At 39.1% G+C, this 26,797-nt stretch overlaps 1 protein-coding gene across 3 annotated transcripts in view; it reads right to left on the bottom strand.

Moving 5' to 3' along the window:
- The window catches only part of EYA3 (EYA transcriptional coactivator and phosphatase 3), a 91,885-nt gene that overhangs the window by 13,012 nt on the left and 52,076 nt on the right, over positions 1–26,797 (bottom strand). For all 3 annotated transcript variants that reach the window (XM_039231394.1, XM_039231403.1, XM_039231411.1), the window contains 9 exons: positions 21,967–22,052; positions 17,690–17,873; positions 15,617–15,756; positions 10,556–10,639; positions 8,888–8,977; positions 6,582–6,640; positions 4,058–4,218; positions 1,320–1,434; positions 154–275 (listed from right to left, as the gene is read on the bottom strand). In XM_039231394.1, coding sequence (XP_039087325.1) covers positions 154–275; positions 1,320–1,434; positions 4,058–4,218; positions 6,582–6,640; positions 8,888–8,977; positions 10,556–10,639; positions 15,617–15,756; positions 17,690–17,873; positions 21,967–22,052 — 1,041 coding nt within the window. The remainder of the gene's footprint in view (positions 1–153; positions 276–1,319; positions 1,435–4,057; positions 4,219–6,581; positions 6,641–8,887; positions 8,978–10,555; positions 10,640–15,616; positions 15,757–17,689; positions 17,874–21,966; positions 22,053–26,797) is intronic.

Below are 26,797 nucleotides of genomic sequence, written 5' to 3'. Positions count from 1 at the left end.
AGCTGTTATGCCTAAACTAACTGGCCCATCACAAATATTAGGAAATATATATATAGATAAATGCTTAATTAAGGGATTAATAAATAATCAAATGCATCATAAGTAGGTAGTATTATGTAAAGCAAGAGACAAGAAACAAAACAGAAACCATACCAATTTTGGTAGCACTATAGATGTTCTCAATAGGAAATATTTCTCCTAGCCCATACAGGAGAACCTTGGCCAGAGCTGGAACGAGCTGGGTGGTAGTGATCAGAACATTCACACAATTCTTTCTAGAAGGGAGAAAAAAGAAAAAGAAAAGAGAAAGATGAAACCAAACCAAACCAAACTGAGGACCAAGGATTCAAATGGGTCTTCTCTTTGGGATCTAATTATTAAGAACTAACCTCAAAGGGCCTGATATTTGTTCAGTGCCATGTTCAGTTACTGCTCTAGTTATCTTGGGTTTATTTACTTCCTATATTAAAGGACAGAGATTCTATATATATAGCGGGCACAGAGCAGGAACTTGATTCTTGCTTCATTTCCTTTCTAACCATTCTTGCTCACTGCACTTGTTAGCAAATAAACCACCAACCCATGTCACTGACCCTACACTCTGGAAAACCAGCAACAAAGGCTTAAAGCCACAGTGCTAGTTCATCTGAATGCAACTCAGCCCTTAAGTAGGATATAATTTAAGTCCTCTTTGCCTTTTACACAATAGCAACACGGATTCCAGAATACACGTTAATTTCACATGTACTTCACCTTCAGGAATACCCACCCTTCAGTGTCAGTTTTACCGTTTGCTCTACTAAGTTGTAGACCTGGAATTCTTGCTTTGAGGAAGGCAGCAATAGAGTATTGGTGCAGGCTGTATTTGACTATATTTATTTCCCATTCTAAACCTCAAGCTGAAATACCCATAAACTGCTTAATATATTCCTTTTGAATCCTGCCTTTCTGAGTGGGTTTTGGTACATTTCTTCAGAGCTTCCTGTACCTAGAATATGTGATGTGTCTCCTATGTGGATTCTTTGATGTGACAAGACCCATCTCCTGGCTGGAGATTATTGGTCCCTGAGCTTTAATTCTGTGAGAAAAATGTACGGAGAAAGAAAAACGCTTTCATGTATAAATATTCTCTTAAAATTCAAAGGTGTGCTGTTAGCGCAGAATGACCTCACCTCCTAAATGGCCCTAAATGTTTGCCTGCATACTTTAAACTCCTCTCATCCCATCCCAAACCTATGTTAGGGAGTGGCCTATCATGGACTGGGGCAGGAAAGAGTGTTTCTTGGAGAGGATGAGAACAAAAAGAACTATTTCCATACCTGGACTGGATGAGAAGTAAGGACTTTAATGCAGTTCCTAACCAGGAATCTGTTAAAACTTCAATTTCTGCTCTCAGTCTCTGCAGTGCTTCTTTTCTCTGGGGACTGAGCAGGCCTTTGGGAATAAAAGCAGACACATTTATCATTTGACTACATACCTTGTTGACACAGAGGAAGCAACTTCTAAATTCAATTTAGAAATAATGTGAGTCACTGAAATATTCTACTGAGCTAAGAGGTTTCTCCTCTTGGTAAAACCCTAGAGCAGCCTACTTAATTAAGATGTCTTTTTGACTTTATCAGAATGTTTTCTGGGGGGCACAACCACCACAATAAAATCAGCTGAAGAAACACTGTGATTAGATTCTGCCACAAACTCACTCTTTTATCACCGGCCAATAACGTAATTCGCAGACTGATGGACCTACTTTGAGGAGCACTACTTTAACGTGATAGCAAGAATCAAAGGGGACAAAATGAGGGTTATAGCTGGAAGAGTCTGCAGCATTTCCAATCTCTCTAAAGACACTAAAGCCTGGGAAGGAAAAGGAGGCTGCCTAAGATCACACAGCAAGTCAGTGGCTTTGGTTTCAGAAGTCTCTGTACTGCTTTGCACTGTTCCCGTGGGACTGTGCTTTCGCCCCTGTGCAAAAATCGCCCTGAGATTCCAGGTTCAATGACCAACTCTATGAACATCATTTATTTGTAAATACTTACTTGTGAAACAACTCCAGCTAAGAAGAGACTAAAACAGTGCTTAAGATCAGACAATTCGACACAGAAAAAAACAGGATTGATCTGATGGCAGCATGTTATCAGACACTTGAATTATAAAATTCAAATAATTCAATCTGGTCCTGTATTTTCTTATAGTGAAGGTAGAAAGAGAAATCCTAGTAGAAAGAGAAATCCTATATTCTACTACAGATATGCCGTAAGAGAAGGCATTTCTGTGAGAACTGTGTATGTTTTCAGATTGATGGTTTCACAATGCAAGCCTAGAATTACATGATTTTCAATGTCTCTGATAAAACAAAACCAATACCTGTATGTCATGTGTGGTACACATAGGTGTACATGTCACATTCTTAACTAGTAATATGTTGTACACTTTTGTTAATTCCTATTTTATAATACAGGTAGACATTAGTTTTAATACGTTCCCCAGGGTAGGTTCAGGGGATTCTCACTGAGCATCATTATCACTTTCTTTAGAAAACCAGGTCCTGGCACTCTGGCACTCACTGGGCAAAAAAAAAAAAAAGATCAGATACTTAGGCTGTATATGGAAACAAAAGAAGGCTGATGTCTGGAGAGCGTAAAAGCAAAAAGATGGAGTTGTCCAAATAAAAAGTACTGACTCTGAATCATGATTAAAAAAAAAAAAAGGACATAAAAAGGGGAATCTAAAAACAGCAAATCAGATTCCCAAAGCCCAGATGCCTGTGATTTTTATCTGGTACTGGAGGGCTCTAAAAAAAATGAACAAAATTATCTTTGAAGCCCTATTTTTACTTTCTGCTTACCAAAATGTAAGGCAGCATGGTGTGGCAGGAGGACTCTCTTGATCTGGGGTAATATAGCTCTAGACAGTGTATGATATCCCTGAAACTTCATGCAATAGTCTGTGTATATGCAGATCTTTGAGGGTGACGGTTCACAGTTTAAAACTGTTCCTCATAAGGATACGTCACTAAAGAAGGAATTGCATGGGGGTGCCTGGCTGCCTCAGTCATTAAGCATTCCACTCCTGCTCTTGGGGTTGTGAGTTCAAGCCCCATATTGGGCACAGAGCTTACTTAAAAACAACAACAACAAAACATAAATAGAAAAATTTCTTTCACTTAAAAAAAAAAAAGGAACTGCATGAATGTAAAATGCACTATACCAAGAATTAGGGGACTGGATTCCAGCTGTGACTACGGGTAAGCTGCCCTCATTACCCTCATGACAAACATGTTTTCTCAAATGCAAAATGAGAAATGTTTCTTCTATGGCTAATTAATTAATTCCAAATAATGGAATTTTAGGCATAGCGACAGCTGATAATTTGAGATATTCCTGGGCAGAAAGAACTTCCAAGGTCCAACACAGGGCTACTGCCAACTATATTTCTGGACCTAGTTTTCTATCCACTATAAACCTAGTGACTAGTTCTACCTTTTTTTTTTTTTGAGAGGGAAAGAGCACATGTGTGCACGCATGAGTGGGGGAGGGGCAGAGAGAGTGGGAGACACAGAATCTGAAGCAGGCTCTAGTCTCTGAGCTATCAGCAGAGCCTGATGTGGGGCTCGAATTCATGAACTGAGAGATCATGACCTGAGCCGGTCGGTAGCTTAACCAACTGAGCCACCCAGGTGCCCCTCTATCTGACTTGTTCCGATGGTTAAATAAAACAGTCAAAAAATGTGGCAACCTATTAATTAGTATTGACAGCAGTTGTGACTCCAGAATAAAATAAGTCGTCAAACATAATCTCTGGAACACATTTCTTCTAAAAAGGTATTTGTCTAATAAAGAACAAGAGAACTCTGCAAAGTCATGTTAAGAGAAGTACATGACAGATGCAGAGCTTCTTCCCAATAGGGTTCTGATCAAACCTCAATTTTTTTATGCTGAAATGTTATTGTGCCCCCAATCCCTAAGCAGTTGCTAGGGAGTTCTAAGGGATGCCTAGAAAAGAATGCAAGAAGTCAGAAGGAAACAGATTTATGAGACTGGTTGTATGCCACACTTACCACCCACGTTGCTTTTATGCTTATCGTAGATTTCTCTCACTTTTCGGTAGCGGAAAGCCAGTTTTCTCATCCAGTCCACACCTCCTTGGACACCCACAGAGGAACCATGGCTGCCACTGCCTCCCGATCCACTGAAACCATCTGTTGAGAAACTGTAGTTGCTGCAGAGAGAGAGGATGATGAAAATTAATACCGATATTGTCTGGGTGTTTGGTTGAATGCCACCTGGGATTCTCTGTCCTATTCCTGGCATCTGACATCAAGTCTAAAGGCTCTAAGAACCTTTTCCCTTAATCTCTGTGTGTCAGAATCTATCTTCCATTAGTCATCTCCCTCACCCCTTTTACTGCTATCGAAGGAGGAGAGAGATGGAACGAGTGGTAGGAACCATTCAAGCACCAACTTCCCCTAGAGGTGGTCTTGGGATAGAGCATCTTCCCATTAATGAGAGCATATCTTACAGTGAACCCCCCCACCCAGAATGTAACACTGTTGTGTACACACACACACACACACACACACACACACACACGACAGCAACAGTGGAAAGCAGAGAAATAGGTGATGAAATAATGGAAGGAAATAACCCCAAATACTAATAATTGCAAGATATAATGAGATAGTCTTCAGACATATAAGCTGGTTTATTAAGTTCATGGGTCATAGTAGTGACTTGAAAACGTCCACAAATTCTTTAATACTTCTCTCTTCTAATTCTTCTCTGTATAGGTATGGACTGCATTTAAATGTAAACAGAATGTGGTTGAAGTGAGGGTGTTAGACCTCAGAGACTAGGCTTCTCATGCTCTCTCTAGGATCACTCGCTCTGAAAGACGCCAGCTGTCACGTGAGAACACCCAGGATGCCTCGTGGAGAGGCGTATGGACCGAGAACAATGGAGGTCTCCCGCTACCGGCTGCAGGTGAGAGGTTGCAAGCAGCTCTCCAGTTGTAATCAAGCCTTCAGATGACTGATTTTTAGCTCCAGTCAATATCTTGATTTTAGTCTCAGAGACCCTGAGTCAACAGTACCTTGCTAAGTCACTTTCACGTTCCCACCCTATAAAAACCATGAGAGGATAATGCTTATAGCTTTAGGCTACTAAGTTTTGGGGTCATTTGTCATACAGCTATAGGTAAGTAATACAGTGAAACAGGCTGGGAGAGACAAATATTTCCTAAGTAGGGATTGACAAAATGACCGACAGAATTAGGGACAACCTGGTTCAACCAAAAGTCAAAACTGAATTCAGTAAGTGTAAGATTCTGTATCTAAGGAAATAAAGCTGCCAAGATATTTCGGTAAGTACTGGTTAGCCACGTGTTAAAAAGGGGAAAAAAAAACAACCCACTAGGGTTCAGGTAGATCATAAACTGCTTCAGACGGGGCTCTTTCTTAAGAAGCCCAGTGAAATCTTGTAGGAATGGTGTGCTCAGTGGCTATGCGAGCTGGCGTGACTGGATGCTGCTCCTTATGTGGAACCTTTGCCTCGTTTTCAGCCCTACAGGATTTGGCCCTTAGGGAGAGGCATGCCCAGCTCTGCTCTATGTGTGAAAATTCACAGATGAGGGGCGCCTGAGTGGCTCAGTCGGTTAAGTGTCCGGCTTTGGCTCAGGTCATGATCTCATAGTTCGTGGGTTCGAGCCCCGCGTCGGGCTCTGTGCTGACAGCTGGGAGCCCGGAGCCGCTTCAGATTCTGTGTCTCCCTCTCTCTCTGCCCCTCCCCTGCTCGCTCTCTGTCTCTCAAAATAAAATAAAGACCTAAAAAATTAAAAAAAAAAAAAAAAAAAGAAAATTCACAGATGAAACAATTTTAGGGTAGACACAGGAAAGAACTGTTTGCTTATGAAAAGGGACAAACCTGAAAAAAATTAACATGAAAAATGGGACGGTCTTTTTTTCTGCAAGTCTTTAAATATAAGCCAGATAAATTTTGGCCAAGACTGCTGGGCCAAGAGGCAGCAGCCAGGAGAGAAATGAGGAGGCTGAGCAAGCATTTTGCCACTGAGACCCCCTGGTTTAGTGCTCCCTGACAGAACATTTTAGATCGCCTCCCACAGGGTTAGTCCTGACACCACAGACCCCCACAATCAGGTTCCTTGGTAAAATTCCTGATGCTTATTTGTATCTAAATGTAACCAGTGTGGAAGCACACTCTTCCTGATTGAAAGTCTAGCCAAAGAGAAATGAGTGCATCCTTTACTTTGAAATGCTTTTTCCTCATTCTGTCATCGCTCCCCATTTAAGGCCATACGCAAAGTCAACTGCACTGAGAAGGCTGCTCCAATGTTGGCCACCAGCTGCTCCCCACAGCCAGCAGAATTACTTTCTTTTCTGTGCCCCATCACATTTCCTACAGTCACCTCTGCACACTGAATGCCATCATTAACTGTTTGTCTCTGTCTCCTCTAACAGACTGTGAGAACTTTTAGGGCCATGTCTTACTCATCTTTGTTTTCCTCTGAACCTAGACAGTGATTGTGCACAGGCAATCTGATGTTTAAGACATCACTGTTTCTATCACCTCAAGTCTTGGCCATTGTCATCAGAAGCCACATCTTCCACATGCACCTGGTCACACTCCTGTTAAAAGACAAAACCACACACTAGTTCAGTCCAGGGAGTAGAAGTGCTATTACCACCACAACATATTGTAAAAAGACCACAAATTATGGCAGATGATGAAATACCTCATAGTCTCTCCTGTGTGTGGACGATCACTCTCACCCCCTGCTGTCCAACTTCTTTTAAGGGCCAATTCATGTCCTACAGTCTTCATGGAATCTTCCTTAACCATCCCGACCCTCAGGTATGCTCTTATCTCAATAGTCACGGAGATGATACAATAGCTCATGGGTACAAACACAAGCTCCCACACTGTTGGGAAGATCTATGTCCTATGCTAGACTCTAAGTTCTATTATACCGTAGCCCTCTTATGGCACAACCCATTATCTTATACCTCCTTTGTACCCTTCTAGTCTGGTCCTAGGAAGCATGAGCTCTTACATAGCATGTACCCAATACATTTGCAGATGAAAGAGACACTGGTAGAGCATGGTATCAAAACAGAATGACTGAAACAGAAATTTGTAAATCCAAACACAGGAACTAGAAGTGGTCACTTAAGTTAATCTCATGTTCTAAAAGTGAGGCGACATGAATGATCCAAGGTCACAGAACTAGTGAGTGATAGAAAGAATCTAGAAAGAGGCTGGGCCTTCTAATTTGAATCCAAGGTTCTTTCCGCCACACCCATGCTACTACTGACACAAAATGCCACCCCCTGCCTGAGAGATTCACTCCGTTGACACCACCTAGGGCAATGTTATGATGTCCACCTGCATCAGAATCCCCTGGGGAAGTTCTTAAAAAATGCATATTCTTGGGTCCACCCCAGACATACTTCAATCAGAATTTCTGGGAGTGAAGTCCTAGAATCTTCATTTTTAACAAGCTCCCCAGGTGATTCTTATGCCCCCTAAAGTTGAGAACCACTGACCTGGGGGGCAGGAACACATTCAGGTCAAATTCTTCACAGAACTTTCAGTCCTGAGTGAGGACTATGTCTAGAAAATCATTACAAATACAATTTGGCAATAATTATTGGCACAAAGTAGGTTTTCAATAAATGTTTGCTGAATAAAAACTATGATGTCCTAACATATCAACATGTGAAGTTGAGGAAGATTAAGCACTGTGGAGCTTAGACAAAGGTACTAGAGTTTAGAGCCCTGGTAATTCAATGTGTTGGAGAACTGTCCACTGAGTAGAACTAGATTGTATTTAAAAATAGGATTACTTTATGTTTACAAAATGCTACCTTATTTTTTATTTTTTTAGTTTCTTATTAATTTTATTTATGTAATCTCGACATCCCATATGGAGCTCAGAGTCACAAAAGAGTCTCATGGTCTTTTAATTGAGCCAGCCAGGTGCCCCATTATCTTATTTTTTAATTTAAAATTTTCACTGTTTTTAAAAACTAGGTTATGTAAGTAGCACACAGTTTGAAACTCAAAAGGACATGAAGTGACAAGTCTGCTCCTTCCAACCTTGGTGTCCCAGCAACACATCCTCTTCCCCAGGTAGAAAGTCAACCGTTAACTAGTTTCCAGTGTAAGATCACTGTTTAACTGAAGCCCAGAATGCAGAGATAACTTTCCTAACCTGGAACTCACTCTCTGGTCTTCTGACTTCCAGTCTTGTGCTCTTTCTACTACACCACAGTCACTTCAAAGGTGAACTCAAATGTCAAAGCCAAAAAAATTCACCAAGAAGCTCTCACTGTTCCTGGTTTTCCTTGCCTCTAACTATAAAATGATTCTGGACATCAAGGTTAATGTACACATGGATAATAAGCATGTATAAATTATAATGAGTTAGTAGAATAGCCATTCACAGATCTGACGAATCAAGAGATTATATTTTAGGAAGGTAAAACCAAACAATAGTCAAAATATAATTTAGAGTACAAAGAATCAAACCCACCTTATATATTATTTAATACAGATTAATAAGTAGGAACGTTGGTTTACTTTTCACTGTTTTGCCTGATAGGCTCGCATTTCCCCTAGACGTAGATCACTTCCAAACAGGCTAACAAAAATCAAATTTTTGAGCCAATAAAATCGAGGGCCAGTACCAAGACTGGTGACCTAGCTAAGGCACTGTTCTTATAAGACTACGCATGCCCGAGTGGCCAGCTGGCCTTTCCACAACCACCCCGTCTCACCACATTTCCTCTACATACAGTAAGCTTGGCTCAATAAAGAGCTATGGAACAAACAAAATGTTTTACTGAAGCACAGAAACAATTTAAAATGCTTACCTCTAAGTCATTGAAAAATAGATGTGTATCAGCCACTTCAAAAATCATCTCTTCCATTGTTAAACCTGAGCCAATCACTACTGTTGGGTCCTGGAAGACAGTAAGTGAAACATTTGTTTGAACTGGTACTAACAGCACTGGTTCCAATCTTTAAATATTTCAGAGTTATTTGGGGTCAAGGCCAAAACAACATGGGCCCACAAGAGTGCTTCTATTACTGATGCAATTCCATTCACAGTTACAAGAATCTGGGATTGTGGAAAGTTAAAAATTTCAGGACTTCATTTTTAGAAAACTAAACCCACTTAAAAAAAATAACAACAATCTGTGTGGAAATTTCCTATTTTGTGAGAAATGCTATCTATTGCTAAAATATTACTATTGCAACACCCGTTATCTCCCTTCAGCCTCCCCGTCACACACATGTACACACACTGTAACATCAGCAGTCAGTTATCTGACAATCTCAATAGCCAGGAAATAAAAAAGCCTGAGAAGTCAAAGTATTTGTAGGAAAACCACTTCATTTAGCTTTAAAGTGAACCATTGGGAACTGGACGGTATTATGCTAAGCGAAACAGAGAAAGACAGATATCCTATGTTTTCACTCATATGTGGATCTTGAGACACTTAACAAAAGACCATGGGGATGGGAATAGGAAAAAAAAATAGTTACAAACACAGAGGGAGGGAGGCCAACCATAAGAGACTCCTAAATACAGAGAACAGACTGAAGGTTCAAGGTGGGGTGGGGGAGAGGGGGAAATGGGTGATGGGCATTGAGGAGGGCACTTGTTGGGATGAGCACTGGGTGTTGTACGTATGCCATACATCACAGGAATCTACCCCAAAAACCAAGAGCACACTTTACACATTGTATGTTAGCCAATTTGACAATAAATTATATATTAAAAAAAATTTAAGTGAATCATCAGGTTTTCACTTACGAGGTTCTGTACTCTTATTTTACATATTTTTATAACCAGCCTAGTTACATTGTGTAGGAGTTTATATTAGTTAACTAGCCTAGATAATAAAAGCCTGTGGAAGGTACTTGTAACAGAAACATTAATGACAATAAGATATAAATGGGAATAGTAAAAGAGCAAAGGAAGCAAATATTTTTGTAAAATTTACTCATAGAAACTAAAAAACAGAAGTCTGGAGATAATTTAGTGTAGAAATACATAGTTTATCCTTTATTAAAACTGATGTTTATATTGATGACTAAATAAATTCTGCTTAATATATTTAGTTTAAGAAGGCATGTAATCTATTTTAGAAAAATATTTTATACTTTTACATATCTGGCCTATATTCAGCTAAGTAAAATGCTCAGTTTGGGCTATTAAAAGTGATATTAAGGTTAAAAGATCAGTCTTTAGAATATATAATCCTGAGACTCTACTGTGTTTTGAGCTTCATTCCCATATTTAGTCTTTATAGTACTCTTGAACAACTTCAGCCTTCAGCATTGGTTCTAGGTCTAATCTCCAGCTTTATCAACTCTGCCTGACCATGTAGCCTGCCTGGTAAAGGCCATCAGGAAAAGTTTTACATGGAAAGTGAAAGGTGAACAGGGTAAGTTGGAGGTAGCAGAGAAAGTGACTTTGGTTATCTGTCCATACAGTAAGGAGATGGACAATTATAGGAAGGAACTCAAATTACCTTTCCATACTTCTGGGCATAGGATCCAGTAAGAAGAGAGTGAAAGATGATGATGGTTTCATCCAAGTCCCAAAGAAATACCCGCTGAGGAAGGAAAACAGAAAAAATAATGAGTGAGCATCTTTTCTAATCACAATGGAATGAGAAAAGATATCACTAACATTAAGAAAACAAAAGTAGGGATGTTATCAATTTCATAGAAATAAAAAGAAAATATAAGAGAATACTATGAATAGTTGTACACCAACAAATAACCTAGATGAAAATGGACAACTTCCTAGAAATAAGCAAAATGCCAAAACTGACTCAAGAAGAAATGGGAAATCTGAACAGACCTTTAACTTACTGGTAAGGAGGTTGAAATCAGTAATCAAAAAGATACCAAGAAAGAAAAGCCCAAGATCAGATAGTTTCGCTGGTAAATTCTACCAAACATTTAAAGAAGATTTAACATCAATCCTTCTTGAACTCTTCCAAAAAGCTGAAGAGGAAGGAACACTTCCTAAACCACTCTATGAAGCCAGCATTGCTTGCCCCTGATGCTAAAGTCAGACAGAGATACTGTAAGAAAACTGCAGACTAATATTTCTTATGAACACTTGATACAAAAATTCTCCACAAAATACTAGCACACAAAATTCAGCAGCATACTGAAACATTGTACATCATAACCATGTGGGATTTGTTCTTAGAATGCAAGGATGGATCAACAGAAAAAAACTAATATAAGATGCTACCTTAAGAAAACAGGAAAAAGAACTCCAATGCCATCTCAACTAATGCAGGAAAAGCATCTGACAAAATTTAACACTTTCATGATAAAAAAACATTCAATAAACTAGGAATAGAAGTGAATTTCTTCACATGATAAAGACTGTATATGAAAAACACAGAACTAATACCTTTCTCAATGGTAGAAGACTGAAAGCTTTACCCCTGAGATCAAGAATAGTTCAAGTATGCCTGTTTTCACCACTTCTATTCAACATAGTACTAGAAATCCTAGCCAGAATAATTTGGCAAGAAATGAGAAAAAAAGGAACCCAAATTGGAAAGGAAAAAAGTAAAATGATCTCTGTTCACAAATGACACAATCTTATATGCAGAAAACCCTAAAGAACCCACAAAAAATTGAGGCCAAAAAATGACCTTAGCAATGAGGTATACTTCTATATACTTGTAATGAATAATTCTTTTTTTATTTTTTTTATTTCTAGGAGATAGAGAGAGAGAGAGACAGCATGAGCAGGGGAGGGTCAGAGAGAGAGGGAGATATAGACTCTGAAATAGGCTCCAGGCTCTGAGCTGGCAGTCAGCACAGAGCCCAACGCAGGGCTCGAACCCACGAACCGCGAGATCATGACCTAAGCGAAAGTCGGACACTTAACCGACTAAGCCATCCAGGCACCCCTGTAATGAATAATTCTTGAAAAAACTTAAAAAAGGGCAGAGAAAGAGGGAGAAAGAGAAACCTAAGCAGGCTCTGTGCTATATTCACACAGAGCCCTAGGCGGGGCTCAAGCCCATGAACTGTGAGATCATGACCTGAGCCAAAAATCAAGAGTTGTATACTCAACTGACTGAGCCACCCACATACCCCCTCCAATAGTGCTTTTAAAGAAACAGAAAACTCATCCAAAAATTCATATGGAATCTCAAGGTACCCTAAATAGCCAAAAAAATCTTAAAAAGAACAAAGTTGGAAGATTCACACTTTCTGATTTCAAAACTTATTATAAAGCTACAGTAACCAATACAATGTGGTACTTGTGTTAAGGACAGACACATAGACCAATAAAAAAGACAAGATAGCTTAGAAATAAAGCCCTATATATATATATGGTCAATTTTTGACGAGGCTACTAAGACCATTCAATGGGGAAAGTATTTCCAACAAAAGGTGCTGGGAGGGGGGCGGCACCTCGGTGGCTCAGTCTGTTGAGCATCCATCTTTGGCTCAGGTCATGATCTTGTGGTCTGTAAGTTTGAGCCCCGCGTATGGCTCTGTGCTGACAGCTCAGAGCTTGGAGCTTGCTTCGGATTCTGTGTCTCCCTCTTTCTCTGCCCCTCCCCCTCTCATGCTTTTTCTCTCTCTCTCTCAAAAATAAACATTAAAAAAATTTTTTAAAAGGTGCTGGGAAAATTGGCTATCCATATGCAAAAGAATGAAATCAGACCCTTACTTTACACCCTACATGAAAATTAACTCAATATGAAGAAAAACAACTCAGTAGGGATCAAAGACCTAAATTTATGAACTAAAGCAATAAAATTCTTAGAAGAAAACATAGGTAAATATCTTCATAATCTTGCATTTTTAACATTAAAAGCACAAACAATAAAAAAAAAGGATTTAGCAGCACTTGGGTGGCTCAGTCGGTTAAGCATCTGACTTTGGCTCAGGATCTCAGAATTTCATGGTTTATGTGTTCAAGTCCCACATCAGGTTGTGCGCTGACAGCTTGGAGCCTACTTCAGATTTTGTGTCTTTCTCTCTCTGCCCCTCCCCTGCTCACATTCTCTCTCAAAAATAAACATTAAAAAACATTAAAAAAAACAGGACTTCATCAAAATGTAAAACTTTTGTGCATCAAAGAATACTATCAAGAGAGTAAAAAGAACCCACAGAATGGAAGAAAATATTTTGCATATCATATACTTGATAAGTGATTAGTATCTAGAATATAAAAATTCCTAAAACTCAGCAAATTACCAAACAACCTAATTAAAAACTGGTAAAAGGACTTGAACAGCTATTTCTCCAAAGAAAATAATACAAATAGCCAATAAACACATATAAATATTCAACATTATTAGTCAAAAAGGAAATGCAAAAAAAAAATAACAACCCACAATGAGTTACCACTTCATATCCATTAGGATCACTATTATTAAAAAAAAAAAAAGGAAATAACAAGTGTCAGTGAGGATGTGGAAAAATTAGAAACCCTGCATTTGCTGGTGGGAACATACAATGATGCAGCTACTGTGGAAAACATTTTGTTGGTTCCTCAAAAAGCTGAACATAGAATTACCATACAATCTAGTAATTCTACTCCTCAGTTTATACCCAAAATAAATGAAAAGAGAGACTTAAAGAGATATCTGGATGGCAATCTTCATAGCAGCATTATTCACAATTACTCAATGATGAAAAACCACTAGTGTCCTTCAACAAATGAATGGGTAAACAAAATATGGTATATACATACAATGGAATATTATTCAGCCATAAAAAGAAATGAAGTTCAGGGGCGCCTGGGTGGCTCAGACGGTTAAGCGTCCAACTCTGGCCCTGGTCACGATCTCATAGTCCGTGGGTTTGAGCCCCACGTGGGGCTCTGTGCTGACAGCCAGCTCAGAGTCTGGAGCCTGTTTCGGATTGTCTCTCACTCTCTCTCAGAAATAAATAAAACATTAAAAAAATATATATATATAACAAAACAAAGTTCTTTTTGTTTTAAGATTGTGAAGTTTATTTATTTTTGAGAGAGAGAGAAAGAGCAAGAGAGAGCAGGGGAGGGGCAGAGAGAAGAGGGGAGAGAAAATCCCAAGGAGACGCCACACTGTTAGCACAGAGCCCATCGTGGGGCTCGAACTCATGAGCCCTGAGGTCATGACCTGACCATAACATAGATGAGCCTTGAAAACATATGCTAAGTAAAAGAAGCCTGACACAAAATGGTAGATACTGTATCATTCCATTTATATGAGATACCTAGAATAAGCAAATCCATAGAAAGGTAAAGGTAAAGTAAAACAGAAGTTACTAGGGAGTAGTTAGTGAGAGGAGAGAAGGGGGAGTTAATGCTTAATGGGTACAGAGTTTTTGTTTGTGATTATGAAAATTTTCTGGAAATAGATAGTGGTAACAAACAACATTGTGAATTTACTTAACGTTCCTGAATTGTACATTTAAAAATGGTTAAAATGGTAATTTTTATGTTATGTACATTTTTAACACAATTGAAAAACTGAGTTCTCAGTTTTCCCCAATAAATGTATAGGACTTTAGATTTTCTTTCTTTCTTACTTTTCAGGAACAAAGGGAAAGAGAGTCCCCAGACATAGCCTCAATTTACTTATGTCTTAATACCTATCAATGATCTTTTTTTTTTTAATGTTTTCTTTTTTTTTTGAGAGTGAGCGAGCAAGTGCACAAGTGGGGGTGGGGTACAGAGAGGGAAAGAGAATCCCAAGCAGGTTCCAAGTTGTTAGCATGGAGCCCAATGCAGGGATTCGTCTCATGAACCTTGAGACTGTGACCTCAGCCAAAATCAAGAGTTGGACGCTTAATCAACTGAGCTACCCAGAGGCAACCCAATGATCTTTTTTTAAAGATTTTTTTAAAGTAATCTCTATACCCAGTGTGGGGCTTGAGCTCACAACCCCAAGATCAAGTGCATGCTCTTCCAACTGAGCCAGCCAGAAATCTCAATGAACTCATTTTTAAATACAGCAACCCCTGCCCCACTAAATATTATAGAAAATCGAAAATGAAAACGAAAGAGCATAAAAACGCCACTATTATTAGTGTTTTGTATGATTTTCTAATCTTTTTAATAATGAAGCCAAATGTATGCCTGTAGTGTTTAAACACAGAATAAGTGAGTGCCAGTGGTCGCATGTGTCATTGAAGCTTGGCCTAAAGCACTCTCATCCTCTCATTTTACTTCCAGATTTCTAAATGGAGAACACTATGACATTATTTGTGGCACCCTCTGCTTTCTGAATGTGACGGAACTGTTCTTTCCGCTCTCTAGAACATAAAGAACAGCTTGTTCTTTCCCTTAAAAAGTTACCCAACTACCTAAATTCAAAAAAGCTTTTTTGATGCTTTGGTGAAATCCATCTGAAGGTAATACAGTGAGTTATGGGTGCAGAGAAATGTTTTTACATATCTCTTTTCACTTGGCCAATTTCGTTTCTTTTGCCCGGAAATCAAGGGGCATACAACAAAGAACTACAGTACCTCCATGAGTTTCATATACGTATGTATGTACGATAAACTTAAAAAATGAGAAAAAAAAGTAGGTAACTCAAATGAATTTCTTCCCATACTTCCAATTCACTGTCCTGGGAAGAGCTGGCATCAGCTTTCCTTTTTCCCCGGTTCTTGCCAGTCATATTTTTTCTGGATTGATCATCAGCGTCTTTACTTGGTGTAGTCTGGGACAAAGATGGGCTTGTCGAAGGGTCTCCTGGAAAGGAAATCCGAGACATATGGCCAGTAGTCACAGGCTATAAGAACCAGAACAGGAAGATAGACAGTCAGCATGTTTTCTGTCCTTAAGACTCATATTGCAGGGATAAAAGGCTGGAAAACCAAACTTTACTAAACAATTCAGGAATGCAGACCTAACTCAACATGGAGCATCAATAGCTCCTAGTATCACAGAGAGAGTTAAAAATAGAATTAATATACCTGTGTTTCAATGGAAGAACACAGTTACAAAGCTGTTTTGACAAAAAAATTGAACGTATTTCTCAAGTTCCCTACATCAGAGTTTCTCAACTTGGCATAACTGACATTTGGGGCCAGATAATTTTTGTTGAGTAGATGTCCTGTGCCTTGTAGGATGCTAGGTTAAACAGTACTCTTGGCCTCTATCCACTAGATGCCAGTAGCACTCCCCACCCACGAGACAACCCAAAGTGTTTCCACACATTGCCAAATGTCTTAGGTGAATGGCGGAGGGGAGCATGGCACAAAAAAAATCACCTTTAGTTGAAAACCATGACTCCAGATCTGTTTACCAACTTAAAATAAAATACAGAAGGTATCAGGACATGTTGAACTACTCTATACAGATAATAATCAGCAAAATTCAGACTGGGAAATGGTATGAGATAAACAACTTGGTTTCTTCTCAAATACAGTACCTTGGGGAACAAAAAAAGAGGGGAATTTATATGTTAAAAGAGACACAAAATACATATCCACGAATTTCAACATATGGGACTTACTTTGATTCTAATTTAAATAAACTATAAAAGGAAAAACAAAACTCCTAACACGAAAACACTAGAAACAATACCTTTTAGGATCTTATGATACTAGGGAATTACTGTTGAATTATTTTAGGTGGGATAATTGGCATTGTGGTTATGCCAACAAGTATTTACTTATCTTTTAGACATATGATGCTTGGAATTTGGGGAGAGAATTGGATGTAGTTGAAATATGAGTTGTTAATGTTTAAGATATACATAAGAGGTTCATTATACTATTCTGACAACTTCTAGGTTTGAAATTCTCCATTATTAAGAAGTTAAAATTATTATGAAGAACAAAGATATTTAGAGATATGAATTAAAAACTAAGGCATCAACACGTGTAATTATTTCAAAGTTATTTAAGTCTGAAGCAGTAACCATCTGTAACCATCACTTAGAAGACTGGTGAACACAAGGTGCACAGAAAACTGCTTTAGTTGATATAAAGCACTGTTTTTAAAAATGCATCAGTGTTAACAAAACAATAAACGGTCCTTCTTCCTGTTATGTAATGTGACAGCCAACCAGCAAATTTTCCTGAAAGATAGAGACAGATAAAAAGCATATACATATGTTTACTAACATGCGTATAAAGGCTTTATGTCAGTTTTTTTCTTCTTTAAACCTGGACATAATAATTCATTGACATATTTCAAACCTAAATGTAAAGGTTTAAATTTGTAGGTTATATTTTATGTATTTCTCTGAGGAGGAAAGGACCATAGCTTTCTTTAGAATCTTGGAGATCCATGACAGAGGAAAAGTTAAGAACTACTGCCCTGAGGCCTTAGCAGGTGTCCAAAATATGCACAGAGTAAAACTGGAGTCATCCACTTTTTATAAAATGTGCCAACATTCTCAAGTTCCCGGTCAGAAGCACATTAAAGCTAAAGGGGAGAGTGGGAATCACAAATAGTCTTTTTCATCCTTGGTATTTTTCTGTTCATAGCATCAGGTATTACATCAGCCTGCCGATGACTCATCACATAGTCTGGTTCCAATGTTTAAATACTCCTCACCTGAGTGGGAAAGCCAGTAGCATAGTAACAGTGACTGAGACCACAACAAAATGATCTGCACTATCATCAGTTGAATGAAGTGCCCATAAGCCAAAGTTTTTAGAGCAATGACGCTTACCAGAAGAAAGTCTCTGTGCTGTAGGCGCGGGTACCATGACACTAGACTTCTCGGCCTGGTATGTGGCTGCTGCTAATGTGGTACTCTCAGCATCACTGTTAGTCTGGCCTGTGACTCCAAAGCTGGAGCTGGGGTAGCAGGTCTGGTACTGACTCTGACCGAGGATAGTATAGGTGGGATAGTCCTGGGGACCGAAAGGAGTAAGGGAGAAAAACAAGACTCTTAAAGCAAAAACTGATTTCAACACAAGAGACTTTCATGTCCCTCTTATTCATAGTCATTTTCCTAAAACATTAATTAATTTGGCTTCTCATTTACCCCATCTATAGCTTCCATCTAAATCACTGATTTCCAAAATGCATTCTGTGGAAACCTAAGAGTCAAGAGGAGATACTTCAGGGGCTGTCTTTGAAATGACCAGAAGGATGAAAGTGAATGCCCCTTTTCTACTTGAACAGCTTTCCTTTTTTGTTTGTTTGTTTTTTTCTATTTTAGGTTGGGTTTTTTTTTTTTTTTCTATTTTAGGTACTGAATTTCTGCACAGAATTTTGGAAGATTCTACTCTTTAAGGAGTTTATAAACAAGTGCACTAGATGCTAGCACTAAGAACAGATGAGCTTAAACAAAAAAGCACATTATCCCACATAACCCCCCTCATTAAGGTTTCCCAGGTTTTTTTTTCCCCCCAACACAAAAGGTCTATTTATTTTGACAAGGGAAAAAAAAAAAATAGTGGCTCTGAGCAGCCCTCAGCTGTGGCAAGCACCCCGTGGACGCCTGCTGTGCCTTGGGGTCTGTCCACAGCTCTCAGAGGGCATGGAGCAAAGTGTTTTCATGTTTTTGGTTGTTATTTATTTATTTACTTATTTATTAATTAAATAGTTTGCTGTCAAGTTGGTTTCCATATAACACGCAGTGCTCATCCCCACAAGTGCCCTCCTCCAGGCCCATCAACCCCCTTCCTCTCCCCCCACCCCCATGTGTCCTCAGTTTGTTCTCAGCATTCAAATTCAAGCGTCTCTCATGGTTTGCCTCCCTCCCTCTCCCCCAATATTTTTCCCCTTCTCTCCCCCATGGTCCTCCATTAAGTTCCTCCTAATCTTCTTATACATGCAAACATATGGTATCTGTCTTTCTCTGCCTGACTTATTTCACTCAGCATAACACCCTCAAGTTCCAACCATGTTGCTACACATGGCCAGATTTCATTCTTTCTCATTGCCATGTAGTATTCCATTGTATAGATAAACCACATCTTCTTGATCCATTCTTCAGTTGATGGACACTTAGGTTCTTTCCATGTTTTGGCTATTGTTGAGAGTGCTTCTATGAACATTGGGGTTCATGTGCCCCTATGCATCAGCACTCCTGTATCCCTTGGGTAAATTCGTAGCAGTGCTACTGCTGAGTTATAGGGGAGTTCTACTGTTAATTTTTTGAGGAACCTCCACACTTTTTTCCAGAGTGGCTGCACCAATTTACATTCCCACCAACAGTGTAGGAGGGTGCCCATTTCTCCACATCCTTGCCAGCATCTAGAGTCCTCTGGTTTGCTCATTTTAGCCACTCTGAAGGTTTCCCAGTTTAAAATTGAGCATCTCTCTTTCTTTTTAAAATAATCAAGTTTTCTTTAAATATGAAGTTTCTTTAAAATATCTGGAGGGAATTTTTGATTGTTTCATAAGCACACACACGTCAAAATGTATCAAACTGTAAATTTAAATCTATGTAGATTATATATCAATTATACATTAATAAAGCTTTACCAAAAATGCCTATGACGTATAGCTCAAATATATACCTTAAAAAATTTCCACTGATACTGATGTTAGTAACAAGTAGGAAGAAGCTAATCAACTAGACCAATTATAAATGGTACTGAGCATCTATCATAAACCAAATACAACTCAGTGTGTGTATCCATGTATGAGCAGGAGAATGCAACATTAAAGAAAAGAATAAGCTGGGGGCACCTGGGTGGCTCAGTCAGTTAAGCATCCAACTCTTGATTTCAGCTCAGGTCATGATCTCACAGTTTGTGAGATTGAGCCCTGTGTCAGTCAGGCTCTGCACTGACAACGTCAGCTTGCTTGACCTCTCTTTCTGCCCCCCCCCCCCCCATGTACACTCTCTCTCTCAAAATAAATAAACAAACAAACTTAAAAAAAAAATAAGTTGTACTGGTTGAATTTAAGGGAGTTAAAAATCTAGCAGGCGAAGACAAAAAAATTCCAACAAACTGGCAATAAATTATATGTCAAAGGAGTGAAATACAGAGGAAGACAACTATCACTGCAGACTGTGGTAGTCAGAGAGCTTTCTGGGATAAACAGACAGAGGGACTAAGAGGATGAATAAGCCCAGAAAAGGTTTTATTAAGGGACCAGAGTTGCTGAGTCTGGTTGAAACAAAGGATCTTGCAGGCGTGAATGAATTGTGCAAGGCCACAAATGTGACTTGGATTCTTTAGGCGATATATAGTTTGTGCGGGGGCAGGAAATAGGGACTATCAAAATTGAACCAACTAATAAAAATGTACAAAAAGATTCTGTGCATGGGTACCTGGATGGCTCAGTCGGTTAGGCATCTGACTTTGGATCAGGTCATGAAATAAGTCAGGCAGAGAAAGACAGATCTCGTGGTTCATGAGTTCGAGCCTCACGTCCAGCTCTGTACTGACAGCTCAGTGCCTAGAGTCTGCTTCAAATTCTGTGTCTCCCTCTCTCACTGCCTTTCCCCTGCTCATGCTCTGTCTCTCTCAAAAATAAATACACATTAAAAACATTTTTTTAATTAAAAAAATGATTCCGGGCAGGTGACTGATAGGATAAAAGTGGACTTTTGAGAAAATTAATCAGGTAGTGTTTTAAAATCTTTTAAAACACTTTTTAACATTTATTTATTATTGAGAGACAGAGAGACACAGAGCATGAGCAAGGGAGGGGCAGAGAGAGGGGGAGACACAGAATCTGAAGCAGGCTCCAGGCTCTGCTGGGCTGAGGCTCAAACCCACGAACTGTGAGATTACGACCTGAGCTGAAGTTAAGACGCTTAACCGACTGAGCCACCCAGGCGCCCCCCCACAAAATTTTTTTTTAGTAATCTCTAACTCTTCACATGGGGGCTCAAACTCATGACCCTGAAAACAAGAGTTGCACGCTCCACCAACTGAGCCAGTCAGATAGTATTTTAGAAAATGGATAGGTACAGGGAAAAACTGGAGATTAGATGAACAATGAACTATGGTAATTCAGGATTAAAGGGGAAAAACTAAAATAAAATGGTTGGATTAGGAATGGGTGAGGAAAAATACTGAAAACTGGTCTGGTTTGAGGCCTAGCTTCATTTAAAAATGGTCTCGTTGATACCTGAGAAGTCACAGGGAAAAGTGGTTTTACTTTTTTGGAGGACAAGGAGACAAAAAAACATGGAATGAAAGGCTGGTTTTCGCTATGATGAACTTAGGGAAATAGCAGGACATTAAAGAATAAAATGTCCATGAATCAGCAGGAAGCCTGTAGATATCATGGGGTCAGTACTAGAATGTTCATTTTGGAGGTAGTATATGGACATGTCCACAAAACAGGACCAAAAAGAAAACCTACGAAAGGTAGAGACATAAATGGTACACTGATGTATATCAGAAACTCAATAATTTGTGAACTATACTAATGAACAGTCAAATGTAAAAAGATGAACCAGTTAATGAACCATTAACTGTATGTTAATTATAGCCATAAAAAGAGATTCACGGAGAAAAGATTCATCGCCATAGAAAAAACAACAAAAACATAACAACAAAAACAAAAATCCCTAAAACACTGAAGATATTACCAGTGATCTAAACATAGTTAATAGAACAGTGACCAAGACCAGACCATAAAGAATTTACAGTGGAATGAGTGGCTAAATGAAAAAAGTAGAAGGAACATTCATTCCACAAATATTTATTATGTGTCTTTAATGTGAGTACCAGGCATTTTTCTCAACTCTTGGTATATATGAGTGAACGAAACTGAAAAATAAATCCCTATTCCTATGGAGCTTACATTCTAGTAGGAATGGGGTAGGAGGCAGACACATGTAGTAGGTAGAGGAGCAGATAGAACCATATCATTCAGAGGGTTATTAGCATAGTAATGAGAGAAACGGATGGCAGCCTGAGAAGCCATCCAGTGTCCTAGTTTTGGTTGTTTCTTAGGTTGGCAAATTGACCATGGAGAGAAGAGAAGAGCAAGCTTGATGAACCATATCAAATAGGATGACAGGCACAGTACCTGGTTTGAGATGCTGGAAACGGCTGCTGCTGGAATATTGGCCATTGTAGATGAAGTGGATATCAGGCTGGCATTTGTGCTTGAAGCTATAGGATTGAGAATGTTAAATGATATTAAAGATATCATGTAAAAGGCTAGAAGAAATGCGAAGTATACCGTGTCTTAAGTAAACAGATCTACAAGGAGATAAAGAACACTGGCAAAGGAACAACTACTAGTTTTACTCTTTTGGATGCTATACCTTACTCCAGTCTCGACTAGAAATAAAATAATTGGAACATTTTTTTGTTTTAGCTTGAGTCTTTAATTCTTCCTATTAAAGTCCTGGAAGGATTCATATACAATGTACTGGTTCATACTAATGACATCACTGGAATCAGAAACTAAACCAAATCATTCCAGTCTATTTCCTGAGCCGTTGAAAAATGACTCACCTGCAGTGTGACTTACTGACAACCAACAGAACAAGAGCTCTGGTGAATCCACAGGTAAATCCTACACTGTGATTTCTTATCACTTGCCCCAGATTATGCCTTTACTAATGCAACATAATGACTCCGAGAAATAGAGCTGACCTCCCCAATTCTAATATGCCTGGAGTTGCTGTTGGCCTCGGCTCAAATAATGGATTATTAATGTCCATCAACAAACACGATGATCTGGCATTTAATGATTTTACCAGTGTGCCTGGAAAACCTTGGAAAATATTACATATTATTCTCTCCAGCTAAAAATGTTCTCTGTAAGCTATTTAGGTTGCCTGTCTTGGGATAGGAATCTGGGTTCAGTTTTTCATACTCTTCTATCGCAGACCCCAACAGGGTTTTAATCAGATCTTCAGAGACTGGTATTTGTTACAGTGACTTTTTTCAGGGGGACAGTGAAAATGAGTCTGTGAGGTACTGGTCTTGAACTCCTGTTTCTCACTTAACCATAAACACACTTAGACATGGTTTCCACTGTAGTCACACATGCATAAACGTTCACTGTCAGGTAGACCTGACTATCTGACTCCTCATCCCTTTAGTAACAAAGTCCTTTAGAGGTAAAGTTAATAGGAAAACCTCCATGAGGGACAGGGCAGGTGAAGAAATGAAGCAGAGACTTGAGAGTATTCAAAATCAGAGGGAATTCTTACTCCTTTCTCCAAGGGTACTCTACTCAGAAGAAAGCTTAGAAGAGATAAGAAGAGAAAGTCTAAGGAACTGCTACTGCTACAACCCAGCTTTCAGACAAAACACCTTAGACCAAGAGGAGTAAGATAATTTATCTACTGGTATGGAACTAGTGGTAGCCATGATGGCAACTGGGATCTCCCAACTGGCTGAGCTAGGGATCAGATTTCCTGATTCTCCAGGGAGATTTTCTGTTCTACAATACTTCTCCCAGGGGAACTAATGGACTCTTAAAGAGTTTACCTTCTTAAACCCAAGAAGTAAATGATTTTATAACCTCATAGATGCTATTTTCTTCTCACCAATATCCACTTTCTTCTCTACTATAGTTTGACCCATTTTTCCTCACTAAGGGCAAGTACAAGGAATTACTGCACAATATACAGGCTGGATGACTCTGTAAGTAGTTTTTAATCACTCCTGTGGGTAGAGAATTTTGAGTAGACTTTAGGTTCTATTGCCAGTGCATGATGCTAGGCAGCCCTGCAATAAAACAGACAGAAGGACATACGGTGATTTAAGGTGGGAAAGAAAATCAATAATTTACTTAATCTATTAAGTTGAACTCTCTCAGCAAAGTCCATTTCTAGCTCAAATTTTCTTTGGTCCTCCTCCTAGCCTCCACTCCTCTTTTCCTATTTACCTCTATTTTAATTCTGTTCTACCTTCTTACTAAGTTTAAAATGGTTTTGCCAGCACAAGTCATTCATGTCTGATCTCTACACACATGGGGGAAGAAGCACTCTGACTGACCAAGTGGTTTGATTAAGTTCAACAATTTTCAGACCACTTACTGAATTGGGCTAGAGGCAAAAAGGTAGACCTTACAAATAAATGGTCATATACTCTTATTATCTCTGCTAGGAAGTTTAATGACTTGATTAGCTGGTTACTGAGTTTTTAAAAAGTATCTTACTAAAAATCATAAATGACTTTCAGCAATAGTGAAATGTTGGCCTGCTGACCTAAAAGTAAGAGGGCTCAGTAACTTCTTTCACCAAATCAATCAAATCATTCCTAATATGTGCCATTTGCTCATTCATTCAGCAAACCACGGTTTACTATGTACCCAGAAACTATTCCAGTCACTGAGAAACAGAGTAGTAAACCAGGCAAAGTCCCTGCCTTCATGGAGTTTAGGTTCTACTGACAGACTTAGATGATAATTAAATAAACAGTATTTTTTAGGCTCTTATAACCATCATTAAACCCAAGCTAAACCCACCTAAAAAATGTACACAATCACCGTAAACCCGACCCTACACATAACTATAATTAAAAAGCTACACACCTCAAAAAAAGTACTTATCATTTTGCACATATATAGATGTCTCAACAAATAATATTCAATTGCAGATTTAAAAAATAAAAGCAGCGGGGTGCCTGGGTGGCTCAGTCGGTTAAGCGTCTGACTTTGGCTCAGGTCATAATCTCACGGTTTGTGGGTTAGAGCCCCACGTCGGGCTCTGTGCTGACAGTTTGCTCAGAGCCTGGAGCCTGTTTCAGATTCTCTGTCTCCCTCTCTCTGACCTCCCCTGCTCACACACTCTCTCTCTCAGAAATAAATAAATAAAATAGTAATAAAAAATTAAAATAAAATAAAATAAAAGCAGCAACAGAAACTGCAACAAAAAGGACAAACTCAGAGGAGCAAACAAAACTCAAGTGGTAACTCTACTGACATATGTGTGAAGGCTATTAGCTCTCCAAATGCCAACAGCATGGCCAACTATTTATGGATAGTTTCCACTCCTGTTCCAACAATGGAGCTGTGAAATCACAGAGAGACAAGCTCCTGAGAACCATGCCCCACTAGAGGTCCAGTTAATATAGTCAATATACAGAGACACTTTAATCAGAAGACGGTTATAGAACTGTGAGAGGCACAGCTGAATTAACACTGCTCCAAAGCCAGACGGTTAATCTAAGGGTTAATGGTACATAAAAGCTGACACAAGATTTACTTTCTACCCACGTCTAATTTTATATATGTCCCTCTCCCACCCTTGCTTACTTGGCTTTCAAATATTCAAAGTAAGACCAGCTCCTTCTCACATGAGCATCTTTGCAATGTTGCTCACTGTGCCTGGACTGTGCTCCGTGGCCAATCTCTCTCACCTTCCTGGCATGGTGGCTCCTCCTCAGCATGTCTACTTCCTCAGAGAGACCCTCTCTGACCCCTATATTAAAAAACCAACTCCTTATTTTCCCAATCACAGCAATCTATTCTTTTTTTCTTTCAGAGAACTTTTCAAAATCTATTTAATTATTTACTTGGTTATTTCTGTTTCCCACACTTGACTGTAAGCTCCATGAAGGCAGAATTTTACTATCTTATTCATTATTTCCAATATCTAGCAAAGCATCTAGCACAGAGTAGGTGATGCTCAATAAATACTTGTGGGATTCATGTATATCTTGTAGACATATATATTCCTATATAATCTGTGGGATTCAAGTACAGCATGTCAAGGTCATGAAAAACAAGAAAAGCCTACAAAACTGTATAGTAAAGAGAAGCCTAAGTAGACATGATAGTTAAATGAAATATGGTGTCCTGGATGAGACTCTGGAACAAAAACATCAGGTAAAAACTAAGCAAATCTGAATAAACTATGGACTTAGTAATAATAATGTAGCAATATGGGTTCATTAATTGTAAAAAATGTTCCATTCTAATGTAAGATGTCAATAATAGGGGAAATTATGCGCAAGATGTAGGGATACATAACTCTGTGAATCATCTCAATTTTTCTGTAAATCTAAAACTATCCCAGGGGCACCTGGGTGGCTCAGTTGGTTAAGCCTCCAACTTAATTTTTGATTTCGGCTCAGGTTATGATTTCATATTTCGTGAGACTGAGCACCATGTCAGGCTCTGCACTGACAGCGTGCAGCCTACTTGGGACTCTCTCTCCTCCTTTGCTGCCCATCCCTTACTCACTCTCTCCATCTCAAAAATAAATAAATAAACTTAAAACAAAACTATTCTAGGTGTGCCTGGGGGGGGCGGTTCATGGGTTGGGCATCCAACTTTTTTTTTTTTAATGTTTATTTATCTTTAAGAGACTGAGAGAGACAGAGTGTGAGCAGGGGAGGGGCAGAGAGAGAGGGAGACACAGAATCTAAAGCAGGCTCCAGGCTCTGAGCTGTCAGCACAGAGCCCAGTGCGGGTCTTGAACCCACGAACTATAAGATCATGACCTGAGCTGAGGTAGGACATTTAACCGACTGAGCTACCCAGGTGTCCCTGAGTGTCCAACTCTTGATTTTGGCTCAGGTCGTGATCCCAGGGTCATGGGATTGAGTACCACACTGGGCTCTGTGCGGTGTGTGGAGCCTGCTTGAGATTCTCCCTCTGTCTCTCTCTCTCCCTCCCTCTCCCCCTCTGCCCCTGCTTGAATATGCTCTCTCTAAAAAATAAAAAAAAATCTTAAAAATAAAACTTCTAAAAAATAAAGTTTGGGGGTACCTGCTGGCTCAGTGGGTAAAGCATGTAACTCTTGACCTCAGGGTTGTGATCTGAGCCCCACATTGGGTGTAGAGATTACTCAAAAATAAAATTTTAGAAAAAATAATTATAAAATAAAAACTAAAGTCTATTCAAAACCAAAACAAATCTCCTGATCATTGAAAGACAAGCGGAAGGAAAGAAG

This window comes from Hyaena hyaena, unplaced genomic scaffold (assembly GCF_003009895.1).
Source record: "Hyaena hyaena isolate Hyena2069 unplaced genomic scaffold, ASM300989v1 scaffold_3, whole genome shotgun sequence".
NCBI lineage: Eukaryota > Metazoa > Chordata > Mammalia > Carnivora > Hyaenidae > Hyaena > Hyaena hyaena.
This window is presented reverse-complemented; position numbering and strand designations above follow the sequence as displayed.